At 40.5% G+C, this 22,644-nt stretch overlaps 1 protein-coding gene across 1 annotated transcript; it reads right to left on the reverse strand.

Moving 5' to 3' along the window:
* Positions 1 to 19,064: 19,064 nt before the first annotated feature.
* On the reverse strand, positions 19,065 to 21,200 carry LOC144363252 (uncharacterized). The gene is made up of 2 exons (XM_078014081.2): positions 21,070 to 21,200; positions 19,065 to 20,623 (listed from the first exon to the last, which is right to left on the reverse strand). Exon 2 carries the CDS (start codon positions 20,611 to 20,613, stop codon positions 19,828 to 19,830), a length of 786 nt encoding a protein of 261 aa, XP_077870207.2. The 5' UTR covers positions 20,614 to 20,623; positions 21,070 to 21,200; the 3' UTR covers positions 19,065 to 19,827.
* Positions 21,201 to 22,644: the final 1,444 nt, after the last annotated feature.

Genomic DNA, 22,644 nt, shown 5'->3' on the forward strand with positions numbered 1-22,644 from the left:
ACATTGTGAGGCAAATGAACACCTCTGTGTTTACAGAGTAATGCAAATGGACACCTCTGTGCTTACATAGTGGGGCAAATGGATACCTCTGTGCTTACATAGAGAGGCAAATGAACACCTATTTGCTTACATAGTAATGCAAATGGACACCTCTGTGCTTACATAGTGAGACAAACTAACACCTCTGTTCACATAGTGAGGCAAATGAACACCTCTGTGTTTACACAGTAATGCAAATGGTCACCTCTGTGCTTACATAGTGAGGCAAATGGTCATCGCTGTGCTTACATATTGAGGCAAATGTACACCTCGGTGCTTACAAATTGAGGCAAACAACACCTCTGTGCTTACATATTGAGACAAATGAACACATATGTGCTCACTTAGTGAGGCAAATTGACACCTCTGTGTTCACATAGTGAGACAACTGAACATCTCTGTGTTCACATAGTGAGGTAATTGAACACCTCTGTGCTTACATAGTAATGCAAATGGACACCTCTGTGCTTACACAGTGAAGCAAATGAACATCTATGTGTTCACGTAGTGAGGCAAATGAACACCTCTGTGCTTACATTGTAATGCAAATGGACACCTCTGTGTTTACACAGTAATGCAAATGGTCACCTCTGTGCTTACATAGTGAGACAAATGAACACCTCTGTTCACATTGTGAGGCACATGAACACCTCTGTGTTTACAGAGTAATGCAAATGGACACCTCTGTGCTTACATAGTGGGGCAAATGGATACCTCTGTGCTTACATAGAGAGGCAAATGAACACCTCTGTGCTTACATATTGAAACAAATGGACACCTCTGTGCTTACATAGTGAGGCAAATGGTCACCTCTGTGCTTACATAGTGAGGCAAATGGTCACATCTGTGGTTATATATTGAGGCAAATGTACACATTGGTGCTTACATATTGAGGCAAACAAACACCTCTGTGCTTACATATTGAGACAAATGAGCACCTATGTGCTAACATAGTGAGGCAAATTGACACCTCTGTGTTCACATAGTGAGACAACTGAACATCTCTGTGTTCACATAGTGATGTAATTGAACACGTCTGTGCTTACATAGTGAGGCAAATAAACACCTCTGTGTTGACATATTGAGGCAAATGAACACCTCTGTGCTTACAAAGTGAGGTAATTGAACACCTATGTGCTCACATAATGAGGCAAATTGACACCTCTGGGTTCACATAGTGAGACAACTGAATATCTCTGTGTTCACATAGTGATGTAATTGAACAAATCTGTGTTTACATAGTGAGGCAAATAAGCACCTCTGTGTTGACATATTGAGGCAAATGAACATCTCTGTGTTCACATAGTGAGGTAATTGAACACCTCTGTGCTTACATAGAGAGACAAATGAACACCTCTGTGTTTACATATTCACACAAATGAACACCTCTGTGCTTACATAGTGAGGCAAATGGTCACCTCTGTGCTTACATATTGAGGCAAACAAACACCTCTGTGCTTACATAGTGAGACAAATGAACACCTATGTGTTCACATAGTGAGGCAAATGAACACCTATGTGCTTACATAGTAATGCAAATGGACACCTCTGTGCTTACATAGTGAGACAAACTAACACCTCTGTTCACATAGTGAGGCAAATGAACACCTCTGATTTTTACACAGTAATGCAAATGGTCACCCCTGTGCTTACATAGTGAGGCAAATGAACACCTATGTGTTCACCTAGTGAGGCAAATGAACACCTCTGTGCTTACATAGTAATGCAAATGGACACCTCTGTGTTTACACAGTAATGCAAATGGTCACCTCTGTGCTTACATAGTGAGACAAATGAACACCTCTGTTCACATTGTGAGGCAAATGAACACCTCTGTGTTTAAAGAGTAATGCAAATGGACACCTCTGTGCTTACATAGTGGGGCAAATGGATACCTCTGTGCTTACATAGAGAGGCAAATGAACACCTCTGTGCTTACATATTGAAACAAATAGACACCTCTGTGCTTACATAGTGAGGAAAATGGTCATCTCTGTGCTTACATAGTGAGGCAAATGGTCACCTCTGTGGTTATATATTGAGGCAAATGTACATATTGGTGCTTACATATTGAGGCAAACAAACACCTCTGTGCATACATATTGAGACAAATGAACACCTATGTGCTAACATAGTGAGGCAAATTGACACCTCTGTGTTCACATAGTGAGACAACTGAACATCTCTGTGTTCACATAGTGATGTAATTGAACACGTCTGTGCTTGCATAGTGAGGCAAATAAACACCTCTGTGTTGACATATTGAGGCAAATGAACACCTCTGTGCTTACAAAGTGAGGTAATTGAACACCTATGTGCTCACATAATGAGGCAAATTGACACCTCTGGGTTCACATAGTGATGTAATTGAACAAATCTGTGCTTACATAGTGAGGCAAATAAGCACCTCTGTGTTGACATATTGAGGCAAATGAACATCTCTGTGTTCACATAGTGAGGTAATTGAACACCTCTGTGCTTACATAGAGAGGCAAATGAACACCTCTGTGTTTACATATTCAGACAAATGAACACCTCTGTGCTTACATAGTGAGGCAAATGGTCACCTCTGTGCTTACATAGTGAGGCAAATGGTCATCTCTGTGCTTACATATTGAGGCAAACAAACACCTCTGTGCTTACATATTGAGACAAATGAACACCTATGTGATCACATAGTGAGGCAAATTGACACCTCTGTGTTCACATAGTGAGACAACTGAACATCTCTGTGTTCACATAGTGATGTAATTGAACACGTCTGTGCTTACATAGTGAGGCAAATAAACACCTGTGTTGACATTTTGAGGCAAATGAACATCTCTGTGTTCACATAGTGAGGTAATTGAACACATCTGAGCTTACATAGTAATGCAAATAGACACCTCTGCGCTTACATAGTGAGGCAAATGAACACCTATGTGTTCACATAGTGAGGCAAATGAACACCTATGTGCTTACATAGTAATGCAAATGGACACCTCTGTGCTTACATAGTGAGACAAACTAACACCTCTGTTCACATAGTGAGGCAAATGAACACCTATGTGCTTACATAGTAATGCAAATGGTCACCTCTGTGCTTACATAGTGAGGCAAATGGTCATCGCTGTGCTTACATATTGAGGCAAATGTACACCTCGGTGCTTACAAATTGAGGCAAACAACACCTCTGTGCTTACATATTGAGACAAATGAACACCTATGTGCTCACTTAGTGAGGCAAATTGACACCTCTGTGTTTACATAGTGAGACAACTGAACATCTCTGTGTTCACATAGTGAGGTAATTGAACACCTCTGTCCTTACATAGTAATACAAATGGACACCTCTGTGCTTACATAGTGAAGCAAATGAACACCTATGTGTTCACGTAGTGAGGCAAATGAACACCTCTGTGCTTACATAGTAATGCAAATGGACACCTCTGTGTTTACACAGTAATGCAAATGGTCACCTCTGTGCTTACATAGTGAGTCAAATGAACACCTCTGTTCACATTGTGAGGCACATGAACACCTCTGTGTTTACATAGTGAGGCAAATTGTCACATCTGTGCTTACATAGTGAGGCAAATGGTCACATCTGTGCTTACATATTGAGGCAAATGTACACCTCGGTGCTTACATATTGAGGCAAACAAACACCTCTGTGCTTACATATTGAGACAAATGAACACCTATGTGCTCACATAGTGAGGCAAATTGACACCTCTGTGCTTACATATTGAGGCAAATGTACACCTCGGTGCTTACATATTGAGGCAAACAAACACCTCTGTGCTTACATACTGAGACAAATGAACACCTATGTGCTCACATAGTGAGGCAAATTGACACCTCTGTGTTCACATAGTGAGACAACTGAACATCTCTGTGTTCACATAGTGATGTAATTGAACACATCTGTGCTTACATAGTGAGGCAAATAAGCACCTCTGTGTTGATATATTGAGGCAAATGAACATCTCTGTGTTCACATAGTGAGGCAAATGAACACCTATGTGCTTACATAGTAATGCAAATGGACACCTCTGTGCTTACGTAGTGAGACAAACGAACATCTCTGTGCTTACATATTGAGACAAATGAACACCTCGGTGCTTACATATTGAGGCAAACAAACACCTCTGTGCTTACATACTGAGACAAATGAACACCTATGTGCTCACATGGTGATGCAAATTGACACCTCTGTGTTTACAGAGTAATGCAAATGGACACCTCTGTGCTTACATAGTGGGGCAAATGGATACCTCTGTGCTTACATAGAGAGGCAAATGAACACCTCTGTGCTTACATATTGAAACAAATGGACACCTCTGTGCTTACATAGTGAGGCAAATGGTCACCTCTGTGCTTACATAGTGAGGCAAATGGTCACTTCTGTGGTTATATATTGAGGCAAATGTACACATTGGTGCTTACATATTGAGGCAAACAAACACCTCTGTGCTTACATATTGAGACAAATGAACACCTATGTGCTAACATAGTGAGGCAAATTGACATCTCTGTGTTCACATAGTGAGACAACTGAACATCTCTGTGTTCACATAGTGATGTAATTGAACACGTCTGTGCTTACATAGTGAGGCAAATAAACACCTCTGTGTTGACATATTGAGGCAAATGAACACCTCTGTGCTTACAAAGTGAGGTAATTGAACACCTATGTGCTCACATAATGAGGCAAATTGACACCTCTGGGTTCACATAGTGAGACAAATGAACATGTCTGTGTTCACATAGTGAGGTAATTGAACACCTCTGTGCTTACATAGAGAGACAAATGAACACCTCTGTGTTTACATATTCAGACAAATGAACACCTCTGTGCTTACATAGTGAGGCAAATGGTCACCTCTGTGCTTACATAGTGAGGCAAATGGTCATCACTGTGCTTACATATTGAGGCAAACAAACACCTCTGTGCTTACATATTGAGACAAATGAACACCTATGTGCTCACATACTGAGGCAAATTGACACCTCTGTGTTCACATAGTGAGACAACTGAACATCTCTGTGTTCACATAGTGATGTAATTGAACAAGTCTGTGCTTACATAGTGAGGCAAATAAACACCTGTGTTGACATATTGAGGCAAATGAACATCTCTGTGTTCACATAGTGAGGTAATTGAACACATCTGTGCTTACATAGTAATGCAAATAGACACCTCTGTGCTTACATAGTGAGGCAAATGAACACCTATGTGTTCACATAGTGAGGCAAATGAACACCTATTTGCTTACATAGTAATGCAAATGGACACCTCTGTGCTTACATAGTGAGACAAACTAACACCTCTGTTCACATAGTGAGGCAAATGAACACCTCTGTGTTTACACAGTAATGCAAATGGTCACCTCTGTGCTTACATAGTGAGGCAAATGGTCATCGCTGTGCTTACATATTGAGGCAAATGTACACCTCGGTGCTTACAAATTGAGGCAAACAACACCTCTGTGCTTACATATTGAGACAAATGAACACATATGTGCTCACTTAGTGAAGCAAATTGACACCTCTGTGTTCACATAGTGAGACAACTGAACATCTCTGTGTTCACATAGTGAGGTAATTGAACCCCTCTGTGCTTACATAGTAATGCAAATGAACACCTCTGTGCTTACATAGTGAAGCAAATGAACATCTATGTGTTCACGTAGTGAGGCAAATGAACACCTCTGTGCTTACATTGTAATGCAAATGGACACCTCTGTGTTTACACAGTAATGCAAATGGTCACCTCTGTGCTTACATAGTGAGACAAATGAACACCTCTGTTCACATTGTGAGGCACATGAACACCTCTGTGTTTACAGAGTAATGCAAATGGACACCTCTGTGCTTACATAGTGGGGCAAATGGATACCTCTGTGCTTACATAGAGAGGCAAATGAACACCTCCTTGCTTACATATTGAAACAAATGGACACCTCTGTGCTTACATAGTGAGGCAAATGGTCACCTCTGTGCTTACATAGTGAGGCAAATGGTCACATCTGTGGTTATATATTGAGGCAAATGTACACATTGGTGCTTACATATTGAGGCAAACAAACACCTCTGTGCTTACATATTGAGACAAATGAGCACCTATGTGCTAACATAGTGAGGCAAATTGACACCTCTGTGTTCACATAGTGAGACAACTGAACATCTCTGTGTTCACATAGTGATGTAATTGAACACGTCTGTGCTTACATAGTGAGGCAAATAAACACCTCTGTGTTGACATATTGAGGCAAATGAACACCTCTGTGCTTACAAAGTGAGGTAATTGAACACCTATGTGCTCACATAATGAGGCAAATTGACACCTCTGGGTTCACATAGTGAGACAACTGAATATCTCTGTGTTCACATAGTGATGTAATTGAACAAATCTGTGTTTACATAGTGAGGCAAATAAGCACCTCTGTGTTGACATATTGAGGCAAATGAACATCTCTGTGTTCACATAGTGAGGTAATTGAACACCTCTGTGCTTACATAGAGAGACAAATGAACACCTCTGTGTTTACATATTCAGACAAATGAACACCTCTGTGCTTACATAGTGAGGCAAATGGTCACCTCTGTGCTTACATATTGAGGCAAACAAACACTTCTGTGCTTACATAGTGAGGCAAATGAACACCTATGTGTTCACATAGTGAGGCAAATGAACACCTATGTGCTTACATAGTAATGCAAATGGACACCTCTGTGCTTACATAGTGAGACAAACTAACACCTCTGTTCACATAGTGAGGCAAATGCACACCTCTGATTTTTACACAGTAATGCAAATGGTCACCCCTGTGCTTACATAGTGAGGCAAATGAACACCTATGTGTTCACCTAGTGAGGCAAATGAACACCTCTGTGCTTACATAGTAATGCAAATGGACACCTCTGTGTTTACACAGTAATGCAAATGGTCACCTCTGTGCTTACATAGTGAGACAAATGAACACCTCTGTTCACATTGTGAGGCAAATGAACACCTCTGTGTTTAAAGAGTAATGCAAATGGACACCTCTGTGCTTACATAGTGGGGCAAATGGATACCTCTGTGCTTACATAGAGAGGCAAATGAACACCTCTGTGCTTACATATTGAAACAAATAGACACCTCTGTGCTTACATAGTGAGGAAAATGGTCATCTCTGTGCTTACATAGTGAGGCAAATGGTCACCTCTGTGGTTATATATTGAGGCAAATGTACATATTGGTGCTTACATATTGAGGCAAACAAACACCTCTGTGCATACATATTGAGACAAATGAACACCTATGTGCTAACATAGTGAGGCAAATTGACACCTCTGTGTTCACATAGTGAGACAACTGAACATCTCTGTGTTCACATAGTGATGTAATTGAACACGTCTGTGCTTGCATAGTGAGGCAAATAAACACCTCTGTGTTGACATATTGAGGCAAATGAACACCTCTGTGCTTACAAAGTGAGGTAATTGAACACCTATGTGCTCACATAATGAGGCAAATTGACACCTCTGGGTTCACATAGTGATGTAATTGAACAAATCTGTGCTTACATAGTGAGGCAAATAAGCACCTCTGTGTTGACATATTGAGGCAAATGAACATCTCTGTGTTCACATAGTGAGGTAATTGAACACCTCTGTGCTTACATAGAGAGGCAAATGAACACCTCTGTGTTTACATATTCAGACAAATGAACACCTCTGTGCTTACATAGTGAGGCAAATGGTCACCTCTGTGCTTACATAGTGAGGCAAATGGTCATCTCTGTGCTTACATATTGAGGCAAACAAACACCTCTGTGCTTACATATTGAGACAAATGAACACCTATGTGATCACATAGTGAGGCAAATTGACACCTCTGTGTTCACATAGTGAGACAACTGAACATCTCTGTGTTCACATAGTGATGTAATTGAACACGTCTGTGCTTACATAGTGAGGCAAATAAACACCTGTGTTGACATATTGAGACAAATGAACATCTCTGTGTTCACATAGTGAGGTAATGGAACACCTCTGTGCTTACATAGTAATGCAAATGGACACCTCTGTGCTTACATAGTGAGGCAAATGAACACCTATGTGTTCACATAGTGAGGCAAATGAACACCTCTGAGTTTACACAGTAATGCAAATGCTCACCCCTGTGCTTACATAGTGAGGCAAATGAACACCTATGTGTTCACCTAGTGAGGCAAATGAACACCTCTGTGCTTACATAGTAATGCAAATGGACACCTCTGTGTTTACACAGTAATGCAAATGGTCACCTCTGTGCTTACATAGTGAGACAAATGAACACCTCTGTTCACATTGTGAGGCAAATGAACACCTCTGTGTTTACAGAGTAATGCAAATGGACACCTCTGTGCTTACATAGTGGGGCAAATGGATACCTATGTGCTTACATAGAGAGGCAAATGAACACCTCTGTGCTTACATAGAGAGGCAAATGAACACCTCTGTGCGTACTTATTGAAACAAATGAACACCTCTGTGCTTACATAGTGAGGCAAATGGTCACCTCTGTGCTTACATATTGAGACAAATGAACACCTCGGTGCTTACAAATTGAGGCAAACAACACCTCTGTGCTTACATATTGAGACAAATGAACACCTATGTGCTCACACATTGAGGCAAGTAAACACCTCTGTGTTGTCATATTGAGACAAATGAACATATCTGTGCTTACATAGTGTGGTCATTGAACACCTATGTGCTTACACAGTAATTGAAATGGACACCTCTGTGCTTACATAGTGAGGCAAATGGTCACCTCTGTGCTTACATAGTGAGGCAAATGGTCATCTCTGTGCTTACATATTGAGGCAAACAAACACCTCTGTGCTTACATATTGAGACAAATGAACACCTATGTGCTCACATAGTGAGGCAAATTGACACCTCTGTGTTCACATAGTGAGACAACTGAACATCTCTGTGTTCACATAGTGATGTAATTGAACACGTCTGTGCTTACATAGTGAGGCAAATAAACACCTGTGTTGACATTTTGAGGCAAATGAACATCTCTGTGTTCACATAGTGAGGTAATTGAACACATCTGTGCTTACATAGTAATGCAAATAGACACCTCTGCGCTTACATAGTGAGGCAAATGAACACCTATGTGTTCACATAGTGAGGCAAATGAACACCTATGTGTTTACACAGTAATGCAAATGGTCACCTCTGTGCTTACATAGTGAGGCAAATGGTCATCGCTGTGCTTACATATTGAGGCAAATGTACACCTCGGTGCTTACAAATTGAGGCAAACAACACCTCTGTGCTTACATATTGAGACAAATGAACACCTATGTGCTCACTTAGTGAGGCAAATTGACACCTCTGTGTTAACATAGTGAGACAACTGAACATCTCTGTGTTCACATAGTGAGGTAATTGAACACCTCTGTCCTTACATAGTAATACAAATGGACACCTCTGTGCTTACATAGTGAAGCAAATGAACACCTATGTGTTCACGTAGTGAGGCAAATGATCACCTCTGTGCTTACATAGTAATGCAAATGGACACCTCTGTGTTTACACAGTAATGCAAATGGTCACCTCTGTGCTTACATAGTGAGTCAAATGAACACCTCTGTTCACATTGTGAGGCACATGAACACCTCTGTGTTTACATAGTGAGGCAAATTGTCACATCTGTGCTTACATAGTGAGGCAAATGTTCACATCTGTGCTTACATATTGAGGCAAATGTACACCTCGGTGCTTACATATTGAGGCAAACAAACACCTCTGTGCTTACATATTGAGACAAATGAACACCTATGTGCTCACATAGTGAGGCAAATTGACACCTCTGTGCTTACATATTGAGGCAAATGTACACCTCGGTGCTTACATATTGAGGCAAACAAACACCTCTGTGCTTACATACTGAGACAAATGAACACCTATGTGCTCACATAGTGAGGCAAATTGACACCTCTGTGTTCACATAGTGAGACAACTGAACATCTCTGTGTTCACATAGTGATGTAATTGAACACATCTGTGCTTACATAGTGAGGCAAATAAGCACCTCTGTGTTGATATATTGAGGCAAATGAACATCTCTGTGTTCACATAGTGAGGCAAATGAACACCTATGTGCTTACATAGTAATGCAAATGGACACATCTGTGCTTACGTAGTGAGACAAACGAACATCTCTGTGCTTACATATTGAGACAAATGAACACCTATGTGCTCACATAGTGAGGCAAATTGACACCTCTGTGCTTACATATTGAGGCAAATGTACACCTCGGTGCTTGCATATTGAGGCAAACAAACACCTCTGTGCTTACATACTGAAACAAATGAACACCTATGTGCTCACATGGTGAGGCAAATTGACACCTCTGTGTTTACAGAGTAATGCAAATGGACACCTCTGTGCTTACATAGTGGGGCAAATGGATACCTCTGTGCTTACATAGAGAGGCAAATGAACACCTCTGTGCTTACATATTGAAACAAATGGACACCTCTGTGCTTACATAGTGAGGCAAATGGTCACCTCTGTGCTTACATAGTGAGGCAAATGGTCACCTCTGTGGTTATATATTGAGGCAAATGTACACATTGGTGCTTACATATTGAGGCAAACAAACACCTCTGTGCTTACATATTGAGACAAATGAACACCTATGTGCTAACATAGTGAGGCAAATTGACATCTCTGTGTTCACATAGTGAGACAACTGAACATCTCTGTGTTCACATAGTGATGTAATTGAACACGTCTGTGCTTACATAGTGAGGCAAATAAACACCTCTGTGTTGACATATTGAGGCAAATGAACACCTCTGTGCTTACAAAGTGAGGTAATTGAACACCTATGTGCTCACATAATGAGGCAAACTGACACCTCTGGGTTCACATAGTGAGACAAATGAACATCTCTGTGTTCACATAGTGAGGTAATTGAACACCTCTGTGCTTACATAGAGAGACAAATGAACACCTCTGTGTTTACATATTCAGACAAATGAACACCTCTGTGCTTACATAGTGAGGCAAATGGTCACCTCTGTGCTTACATAGTGAGGCAAATGGTCATCACTGTGCTTACATATTGAGGCAAACAAACACCTCTGTGCTTACATATTGAGACAAATGAACACCTATGTGCTCACATAGTGAGGCAAATTGACACCTCTGTGTTCACATAGTGAGACAACTGAACATCTCTGTGTTCACATAGTGATGTAATTGAACACGTCTGTGCTTACATAGTGAGGCAAATAAACACCTGTGTTGACATATTGAGGCAAATGAACATCTCTGTGTTCACATAGTGAGGTAATTGAACACATCTGTGCTTACATAGTAATGCAAATGGACACCTCTGTGCTTACATAGTGAGGCAAATGAACACCTATGTGTTCACATAGTGAGGCAAATGAACACCTATGTGCTTACATAGTAATGCAAATGGACACCTCTGTGTTTACACAGTAATGCAAATGGTCACCTCTGTGCTTACATAGTGAGACAAATGAACACCTCTGTTCACATTGTGAGGCACATGAACACCTCTGTGTTTACAGAGTAATGCAAATGGACACCTCTGTGCTTACATTGTGGGGCAAATGGATACCTCTGTGCTTACATAGAGAGGCAAATGAACACCTCTGTGCTTACATATTGAAACAAATGGACACCTCTGTGCTTACATAGTGAGGCAAATGGTCACCTCTGTGCTTACATAGTGAGGCAAATGGTCACATCTGTGGTTATATATTGAGGCAAATGTACACATTGGTGCTTACATATTGAGGCAAACAAACACCTCTGTGCTTACATATTGAGACAAATGAGCACCTATGTGCTAACATAGTGAGGCAAATTGACACCTCTGTGTTCACATAGTGAGACAACTGAACATCTCTGTGTTCACATAGTGATGTAATTGAACACGTCTGTGCTTACATAGTGAGGCAAATAAACACCTCTGTGTTGACATATTGAGGCAAATGAACACCTCCTTGCTTACAAAGTGAGGTAATTGAACACCTATGTGCTCACATAATGAGGCAAATTGACACCTCTGGGTTCACATAGTGAGACAACTGAATATCTCTGTGTTCACATAGTGATGTAATTGAACAAATCTGTGTTTACATAGTGAGGCAAATAAGCACCTCTGTGTTGACATATTGAGGCAAATGAACATCTCTGTGTTCACATAGTGAGGTAATTGAACACCTCTGTGCTTACATAGAGAGACAAATGAACACCTCTGTGTTTACATATTCAGACAAATGAACACCTCTGTGCTTACATAGTGAGGCAAATGGTCACCTCTGTGCTTACATATTGAGGCAAATAAACACCTCTGTGCTTACATAGTGAGGCAAATGAACACCTATGTGTTCACATAGTGAGGCAAATGAACACCTATGTGCTTACATAGTAATGCAAATGGACACCTCTGTGCTTACATAGTGAGACAAACTAACACCTCTGTTCACATAGTGAGGCAAATGAACACCTCTGATTTTTACACAGTAATGCAAATGGTCACCCCTGTGCTTACATAGTGAGGCAAATGAACACCTATGTGTTCACCTAGTGAGGCAAATGAACACCTCTGTGCTTACATAGTAATGCAAATGGACACCTCTGTGTTTACACAGTAATGCAAATGGTCACCTCTGTGCTTACATAGTGAGACAAATGAACACCTCTGTTCACATTGTGAGGCAAATGAACACCTCTGTGTTTAAAGAGTAATGCAAATGGACACCTCTGTGCTTACATAGTGGGGCAAATGGATACCTCTGTGCTTACATAGAGAGGCAAATGAACACCTCTGTGCTTACATATTGAAACAAATAGACACCTCTGTGCTTACATAGTGAGGAAAATGGTCATCTCTGTGCTTACATAGTGAGGCAAATGGTCACCTCTGTGGTTATATATTGAGGCAAATGTACATATTGGTGCTTACATATTGAGGCAAACAAACACCTCTGTGCATACATATTGAGACAAATGAACACCTATGTGCTAACATAGTGAGGCAAATTGACACCTCTGTGTTCACATAGTGAGACAACTGAACATCTCTGTGTTCACATAGTGATGTAATTGAACACGTCTGTGCTTGCATAGTGAGGCAAATAAACACCTCTGTGTTGACATATTGAGGCAAATGAACACCTCTGTGCTTACAAAGTGAGGTAATTGAACACCTATGTGCTCACATAATGAGGCAAAGTGACACCTCTGGGTTCACATAGTGAGACAACTGAACATCTCTGTGTTCACATAGTGAGGTAATTGAACACCTCTGTGCTTACATAGAGAGACAAATGAACACCTCTGTGTTTACATATTCAGACAAATGAACACCTCTGTGCTTACATATTGAGACAAATGAACACATATGTGCTCACATAGTGAGCCAAATTGACACCTCTGTGTTCACATAGTGAGACAACTGAACATCTCTGTGTTCACATAGTGATGTAATTGAACACGTCTGTGCTTACATAGTGAGGCAAATAAACACCTGTGTTGACATATTGAGGCAAATGAACATCTTTGTGTTCACATAGTGAGGTAATTGAACACCTCTGTGCTTACATAGTGAGGTAATTGAACACCTCTGTGCTCATACAGTAATGCAAATGGACACCTCTGTGCTTAAATATTGAGACAAACAAACAACACCTCTGTGTTCACATATCGAGGCAAATGAACACCTCTGTGCTTACATAGTGAGGTAATTGCACGCCTATGTGCTCACATAGTGAGGCAAATTGACACCTCTGTGTTCACAAAGTGAGACAACTGAACATTTCTGTGTTCACATAGTGATGTAATTGAACACTTCCGTGCTTACACAGTAATGCAAATGGACACCTCTGTGCTTAGATATTGAGACAAACAAACACCTCTGTGCTTACATATTGAGACAAATAAGCACCTGTGTGTTGACATATTGAGGCAAATGAACATCTCTGTATTCACATAGTGAGGTAATTGAACACCTCTGTGCTTACATAGTGAGGTCATTAAACACCTCTGTGCTTACATAGTGAGGTAATTCAACACCTCTGTGCTTACACAGTAATGCAAATGGACATATATGTGTTTAAACAGTAATGCAAATGAACACCTCTGTGCTTACATAGTGAGGCAAATGGTCACCTCTGTGCTTACATAGTGAGGCAAATGGTCACCTCTGTGCTTACACATTGAGACAAATGAACACCTCTGTGCTTACATAGTGAGGTCATTGAACACCTCGGTGCTTACATAGTGAGTTAATTGAACACCTCTGTGCTTACACAGTAATGCACATGGACACCTCTGTGCTTACATAGTGAGGCAAACAAACACCCCTGTGCTTACATATTGAGACAAATGAACACCTATGTGCTCACATAGTGAGGCAAATTGATACCTCTGTGTTCACATAGTGAGACAACTGAACTTCTCTGTGTTCACATAGTGATGTAATTGAACACGTCTGTGCTTACATAGTGAGCAAATAAGCACCTGTGTTGACATATTGAGGCAAATGAACATCTCTGTGTTCACATATTGAGGTAATTGAACACCTCTGTGCTTACATAGTGAGGTAATTGAACACCTCTGTGCTCATACAGTAATGCAAATGGACACCTCTGTGCTTAAATATTGAGACAAACAAACAACACCTCTGTGTTCACATATCGAGGCAAATGAACACCTGTGTGCTTACATAGTGAGGTAATTGCACGCCTATGTGCTCACATAGTGAGGCAAATTGACACCTCTGTGTTCACATAGTGAGACAACTGAACTTCTCTGTGTTCACATATTGAGGTAATTGAACACCTCTGTGCTTACATAGTGAGGTAATTGAACACCTCTGTGCTCATACAGTAATGCAAATGGACACCTCTGTGCTTAAATATTGAGACAAACAAACAACACCTCTGTGTTCACATATCGAGGCAAATGAACACCTGTGTGCTTACATAGTGAGGTAATTGCACGCCTATGTGCTCACATAGTGAGGCAAATTGACACCTCTGTGTTCACATAGTGAGACAACTGAACATCTCTGTGTTCACATAGTGATGTAATTGAACACCTCTGTGCTTACACAGTAATGCAAATGGACACCTCTGTGCTTAGATATTGAGACAAACAAACACCTCTGTGCTTACAAATTGAGACAAATAAGCACCTGTGTGTTGACATATTGAGGCAAATGAACATCCCTGTGTTCACATAGTGAGGTAATTGAACACCTCTGTGCTTACATAGTGAGGTCATTGAACACCTCTGTGCTTACATAGTGAGGTAATTCAACACCTCTGTGCTTACACAGTAATGCAAATGGACATATATGTGTTTAAACAGTAATGCAAATGAACACCTCTGTGCTTACATAGTGAGGCAAATGGTCACCTCTGTGCTTACATAGTGAGGCAAATGTTCACCTCTGTGCTTACATATTGAGACAAATGAACACCTCTGTGCTTACATAGTGAGGTCATTGAACACCTCTGTGCTTACATAGTGAGTTAATTGAACACCTCTGTGCTTACACAGTAATGCACATGGACACCTCTGTGCATACATAGTGAGGCAATTGAACACCTCTGTGCTTACATAGTGGGGCAAATGGACACCTCTGTGCTTACACAGTGAGGCAACTGGTCACCTCTGTGCTTACATAGTGAGACACCTGAACATCTCTGTGTTCACATAGTGAGGTAATTGAACACCTCTGTGCTTACATAGTGAGGCAAGTGGACACCTCTGTGCTTACATATTGAGACAAATGAACACCTCTGTGCTTACATATTGAGACAAATGAACACCTCTGTGTTCATATATTGAAGCAAATGAACACCTCTGTGCTTACATAGTGAGGTAATTGAACACCTCTGTGCTCACATAGTGAGGCAAATTGACACCTCTGTGTTCACATAGTGAGATAAATGAACACCTCTGTTCACATAGTGAGGAAAATAAACACCTCTGTGTTTACACAGTAATGCAAATGGTCACCTCTGTGCTTACATAGTGAGACAAATGAACACCTCTGTTCACATAGTGAGGCAAATGTACACCTCTGTGTTTACAGAGTAATGCAAATGGACACCTCTGTGCTTACATAGTGAGGCAAATGGACACCTCTGTGTTCACATAGTGAGACAACTGAACTTCTCTGTGTTCACATATTGAGGTAATTGAACACCTCTGTGCTTACATAGTGAGGTAATTGAACACCTCTGTGCTCATACAGTAATGCAAATGGACACCTCTGTGCTTAAATATTGAGACAAACAAACAACACCTCTGTGTTCACATATCGAGGCAAATGAACACCTGTGTGCTTACATAGTGAGGTAATTGCACGCCTATGTGCTCACATAGTGAGGCAAATTGACACCTCTGTGTTCACATAGTGAGACAACTGAACATCTCTGTGTTCACATAGTGATGTAATTGAACACCTCTGTGCTTACACAGTAATGCAAATGGACACCTCTGTGCTTAGATATTGAGACAAACAAACACCTCTGTGCTTACAAATTGAGACAAATAAGCACCTGTGTGTTGACATATTGAGGCAAATGAACATCCCTGTGTTCACATAGTGAGGTAATTGAACACCTCTGTGCTTACATAGTGAGGTCATTGAACACCTCTGTGCTTACATAGTGAGGTAATTCAACACCTCTGTGCTTACACAGTAATGCAAATGGACATATATGTGTTTAAACAGTAATGCAAATGAACACCTCTGTGCTTACATAGTGAGGCAATTGCACGCCTATGTGCTCACATAGTGAGGCAAATTGACACCTCTGTGTTCACATAGTGAGACAACTGAACTTCTCTGTGTTCACATATTGAGGTAATTGAACACCTCTGTGCTTACATAGTGAGGTAATTGAACACCTCTGTGCTCATACAGTAATGCAAATGGACACCTCTGTGCTTAAATATTGAGACAAACAAACAACACCTCTGTGTTCACATATCGAGGCAAATGAACACCTGTGTGCTTACATAGTGAGGTAATTGCACGCCTATGTGCTCACATAGTGAGGCAAATTGACACCTCTGTGTTCACATAGTGAGACAACTGAACATCTCTGTGTTCACATAGTGATGTAATTGAACACCTCTGTGCTTACACAGTAATGCAAATGGACACCTCTGTGCTTAGATATTGAGACAAACAAACACCTCTGTGCTTACAAATTGAGACAAATAAGCACCTGTGTGTTGACATATTGAGGCAAATGAACATCCCTGTGTTCACATAGTGAGGTAATTGAACACCTCTGTGCTTACATAGTGAGGTCATTGAACACCTCTGTGCTTACATAGTGAGGTAATTCAACACCTCTGTGCTTACACAGTAATGCAAATGGACATATATGTGTTTAAACAGTAATGCAAATGAACACCTCTGTGCTTACATAGTGAGGCAAATGGTCACCTCTGTGCTTACATAGTGAGGCAAATGTTCACCTCTGTGCTTACATATTGAGACAAATGAACACCTCTGTGCTTACATAGTGAGGTCATTGAACACCTCTGTGCTTACATAGTGAGTTAATTGAACACCTCTGTGCTTACACAGTAATGCACATGGACACCTCTGTGCATACATAGTGAGGCAATTGAACACCTCTGTGCTTACATAGTGGGGCAAATGGACACCTCTGTGCTTACACAGTGAGGCAACTGGTCACCTCTGTGCTTACATAGTGAGACACCTGAACATCTCTGTGTTCACATAGTGAGGTAATTGAACACCTCTGTGCTTACATAGTGAGGCAAGTGGACACCTCTGTGCTTACATATTGAGACAAATGAACACCTCTGTGCTTACATATTGAGACAAATGAACACCTCTGTGTTCATATATTGAAGCAAATGAACACCTCTGTGCTTACATAGTGAGGTAATTGAACACCTCTGTGCTCACATAGTGAGGCAAATTGACACCTCTGTGTTCACATAGTGAGATAAATGAACACCTCTGTTCACATAGTGAGGAAAATAAACACCTCTGTGTTTACACAGTAATGCAAATGGTCACCTCTGTGCTTACATAGTGAGACAAATGAACACCTCTGTTCACATAGTGAGGCAAATGTACACCTCTGTGTTTACAGAGTAATGCAAATGGACACCTCTGTGCTTACATAGTGAGGCAAATGGACACCTCTGTGCTTACGTAGAGAGGCAAATGAACACCTCTGTGCTTAGATATTGAGACAAATGGACAGCTCTGTGCTTACATAGTGAGGCAAATGGTCACCTCTGTGCTTACATAGTGAGGCAAATGGTCACCTCTGTGCTTACATATTGAGGCAAAGAACACCTCGGTGCTTACATATTGAGACACACAAACACCTCTGTGCTTACATATTGAGACAAATGAACACCTCTGTGCTTCCATAGTGAGGCAAATGGTCACCTCTGTGCTTACATAGTAAGGCAAATGGTCACCTCTGTGCTTACATATTGAGACAAACAAACACCTCCGTGCTTACATATTGAGACAAATGAACACCTCTGTGCTTACATATTGAGACAAATGAACACCTCTGTGTTCACATAGTGAGGAAATTGAACACATCTGTGCTTACATAGTGAGGCAAATAAACACCTCTGTGTTCACATATTGAGGCAACTGAACATCTCTGTGTTCACATAGTGAGGTAATTGAACGCATCTGTGTTTACATAGTGAGACAACTGAACACCTCTGTGCTTACATAGTGAGGCAAATGAACACCTATGTGCTTACATAGTGAGACAACTGAACACCTCTGTGCTTACATAGTGAGGCAAATGAACACCTCTGTGCTTACATAGTGAGACAACTGAACACCTCTGTGCTTACATAGTGAGGCAAATAGACACTTTTGTGTTTTGTGTTTGCACGTTGATCATATGATAAGTAATATTTCTTATCAAGCGTCAACGACATTATTTAATTCACCCGAAATAAATCATAATGATTTCATGAATAAATCGATAATAATTTGTTTACTAGTAGAATATTCCACACACAAATCAGATACAATGTATACCAAAAAGCAAAAGCAATACGGTTCCTGGTCTAGGCGTAGAAAAAAACATCCCAAAAATCGAAGTATCACAAATTTGTTTTTCACAATATCTCTCTATATATATGTATTTAATATCTAAGCGAACTAGTGTACATAAAGTCACACAAGACAATTTCCTAAAAAAAGTATCAAATATTAAAAAATTCCATTTTATTAGAAAATATACTGTTATAAACAATTTAACTTTATTTAATTTACCCAAAATAAATCACAATGATTTTATGAATAAATCGATAATATTATAGTAAATGTGTTGTTTACTAGTAGAACATTCCACACAAAAATCATATACAATGTATACCAAAAAGCCAAAGCAATACGGTTCCAGGTTTAGACGTAGAAAAAACATCCTAAAAATCGAAGTATCACAAATTTGTTTTTCACAATATCTCTCTATATATATATGTATTTAATATCTAAGCGAACTAGTGTTCATAAAGTCACACAAGGCAATTTCCTAAAAAAGTATCAAATATTAAAAATGTCAATTTTGTTAGAAAATATTATGCTATAAACGATTTAACAGTATTTATTTAATAGATAATGACATTACGTCATTATTCATGTACATTCAGATTGTGAAGTGAACTGTTTTGATACGAATTACTAACCACATTAATTATTCATCTCTGCCTGGCACGTCGTAATGACCGACTGCCGTTCAATATCTGTTCCACATTTTGGCAATGCAGTATACCGATACACTGACAATCAAAACAAGGATTCCGCCAGCAATTTCTTTGAGACCGAAATGTCTGTCATGTTTAATGGATCTGCAATTTTGCTCTAGATCCACAACTTGAGCTACTCGGTTTTCAATACCGTCTAAAACGCAGGGGCCGGTCGAGCCGCTCGACGCTTTCATTTCATCGATTGTTTTTAACAAACTTGTAACTTGTGACTTAGCTTTTTCGTTTCCCACATTACTATTATCAAAGGCGAAGCAGCGGTTGTCACATTTTTCAATCAATTCAGTCAGACAGGCTGGTATTTCGTTCAGAAAATTTTCAAAACTAATATCGTCTGCAACAAGCTGATCCAAACGAGTGAACAGGACGATGCCGTACTTCGCGATGTTTTCTTCTCCGAACAGCAAATACAGCCATTTTATGGAATCTGCGTGTTCTTTTGTCATTCGGTCATTGGCGTTTATGGTCAGAACAATGGCGTCCAGGCCTATTTTGGCGAATGTAGTGCCTTTGAGAATTTCCGAGACAACCTGACCAGACGTCAACTCTTTGTGGTTAGGGTTTAAAATCGACGGTGTGTCGATTACCATGATTTCTCTGCCATCCAGCTGTGACGTTGCTTCTTGTGCTGTCTTTGTTGTTGGCATCATCGATCGTTTACTGAGGAACTTCTCTTTTCCTAGGATGGTATTTCCTGTCGCACTTTTACCGCTGCCACTAAGGCCCAGTACTACCAAGGATATTTTCTGTTGGTCCATTATAATTTTCCTGTTGAGAAATATTTAAAATGACTTAATTAATTCGACAATTATAAATAAATAAACAAACAAACAAATAAATAAACGGTTCGAAAGTAGCGGTAAAATATTTAATCTGATAAAATTATCAAATTTTTCATAGTCACGAATACGTGTTAGGAATCACGCACCTGGTGTACACATACATGACAGGTCAAAGGTTAGTCTGTGGGGCTCTAAGAGGAGGCTAAGTTGCTGTAACTCGAATCATTTACAACAACTCAAAATAAATAAATAAATATAATTTCTTATAAGTTGTTTACTAGCCTCTGACACAGATGAAGCCTCTCCTGATTATAAAGACACGTTTATACTGGGTGCTAAACAATAACCGCCATTGAAACCTCACCAGCTGAGCCCAATACGACTTAGGTCGAACTGAATAACACATGTAACATATAGTATATACTGGCTTACCTTCACCCTTGAATGTGACGTGTACTTTATTGTTGATGATCGGCCTGTCCCTGTCCAGACGAAAACGTGAATACGAGTACCAGATTTCAAAACCGTTTGGACACGTGACAGTAGCAAAGACGAGACTATGACCCCACTGACATTATTCCTACTATATATTCATGACCGATCTGAAAACCCGGAAGCAAACAAATAAATACATAAAGTAATGTGTGTGATCATACAGGATTAAAATTAAATTAGTTATCGCAATTTCAAATTCACTTTGCATACCTGATAAAATTGAGTGTTCTGTATTAACATTAACATTAACTTTAACGGTTATCATAATCGACCGACGCGCAGCGGATGTTGATAAGACGGTGTGCTGTCTGAGTACATTTCTTTGATCAATGTAATACTAACAATGCACACATTCACCTGCCTAAGGGTGTACACAATCACATGCCTAGCAGCAAAGTAAGTATACACATTCACCTGCCTAGCAGCAATGCAATTGTACACATTCACTTGCCTAGCAGCAAATCAAGCGTACACATTCACCTGCCTAGGAGCAAAGCAAATGTACACATTCACGTGCCTAGCAGCAAAACAAGTGTACACATTCACCTGCCTAGCAGCAAAGCAAGTGCACACAATCACCTGCCTAGCAGCAAAACAAGTGTACACATTCATCTGCCTAGCAGCAAAGCAAGTGTACACATTCACGTGCCTAGCAGCAAAACAAGTGTACACATTCACCTGCCTAGCAGTAAAGCAAGTGCACACAATCACCTGCCTTGCAGCAATGCAAGTGTAAAGATTCACCTGTCTAGCAGCAAGGTAAGTGTACACATTCACCTGCCTAGCAGCAAAGCAAGTGTACACATTCACGTGCCAAGCCGCAAAACAAGTGTACACATTCATCTGCCTAGCAGCAAAGTAAGTATACACATTCACCTGCCTAGCAGCAAATCAAGTGTACACATTCACCTGCCTAGCAGCAATGCAAGTACACATTCACCTGCCTAGCGGCAAATCAAGTGTTCACATTCACCTGTCTAGCAGCAAGGTAAGTGTACACATTCACGTGCCTAGCAGCAAAACAAGTGTACACATTCACCTGCCTAGCAGCAAAACAAGTGTGCACATTCACGTGCCTAGCAGCAAAACATGTGTGCCTAGTGCCTAGCAGCAAAACATTCACCTGCCTCGCAGCAAAGCAAGTGTTCATATTTACCTGCCTAGCAGCAATGCAAGTACACATATTCACGTTCCTAGCAGCAAAGCATGTGCACACATTCACCTGCATGGCAGCAAAGCAAGTGTAAACATTCACCTGCATAGCAGCAAAGCAAGTGTACGCATTCAGCTGCCTATCAGCAAAGCAAGTGCACAAATTCACCTACCTAGCAGCAAATCAAGCGTACACATTCACCTATCTAGCAGCAAGGCAAGTGTACACATTCACCTGCCTAGCAGCAAATCAAGTGTACACATTCACCTGCCTAGCAGCAATGTAAGTACACATTCACCTGTCTAGCAGCAAGGCAAGTGTACACATTCACGTGCCTAATAGCGAAGCAAGTGTACACA

Source organism: Saccoglossus kowalevskii, chromosome 7 (assembly GCF_978046115.1).
Source record: "Saccoglossus kowalevskii chromosome 7, keSacKowa6.1, whole genome shotgun sequence".
NCBI lineage: Eukaryota > Metazoa > Hemichordata > Enteropneusta > Harrimaniidae > Saccoglossus > Saccoglossus kowalevskii.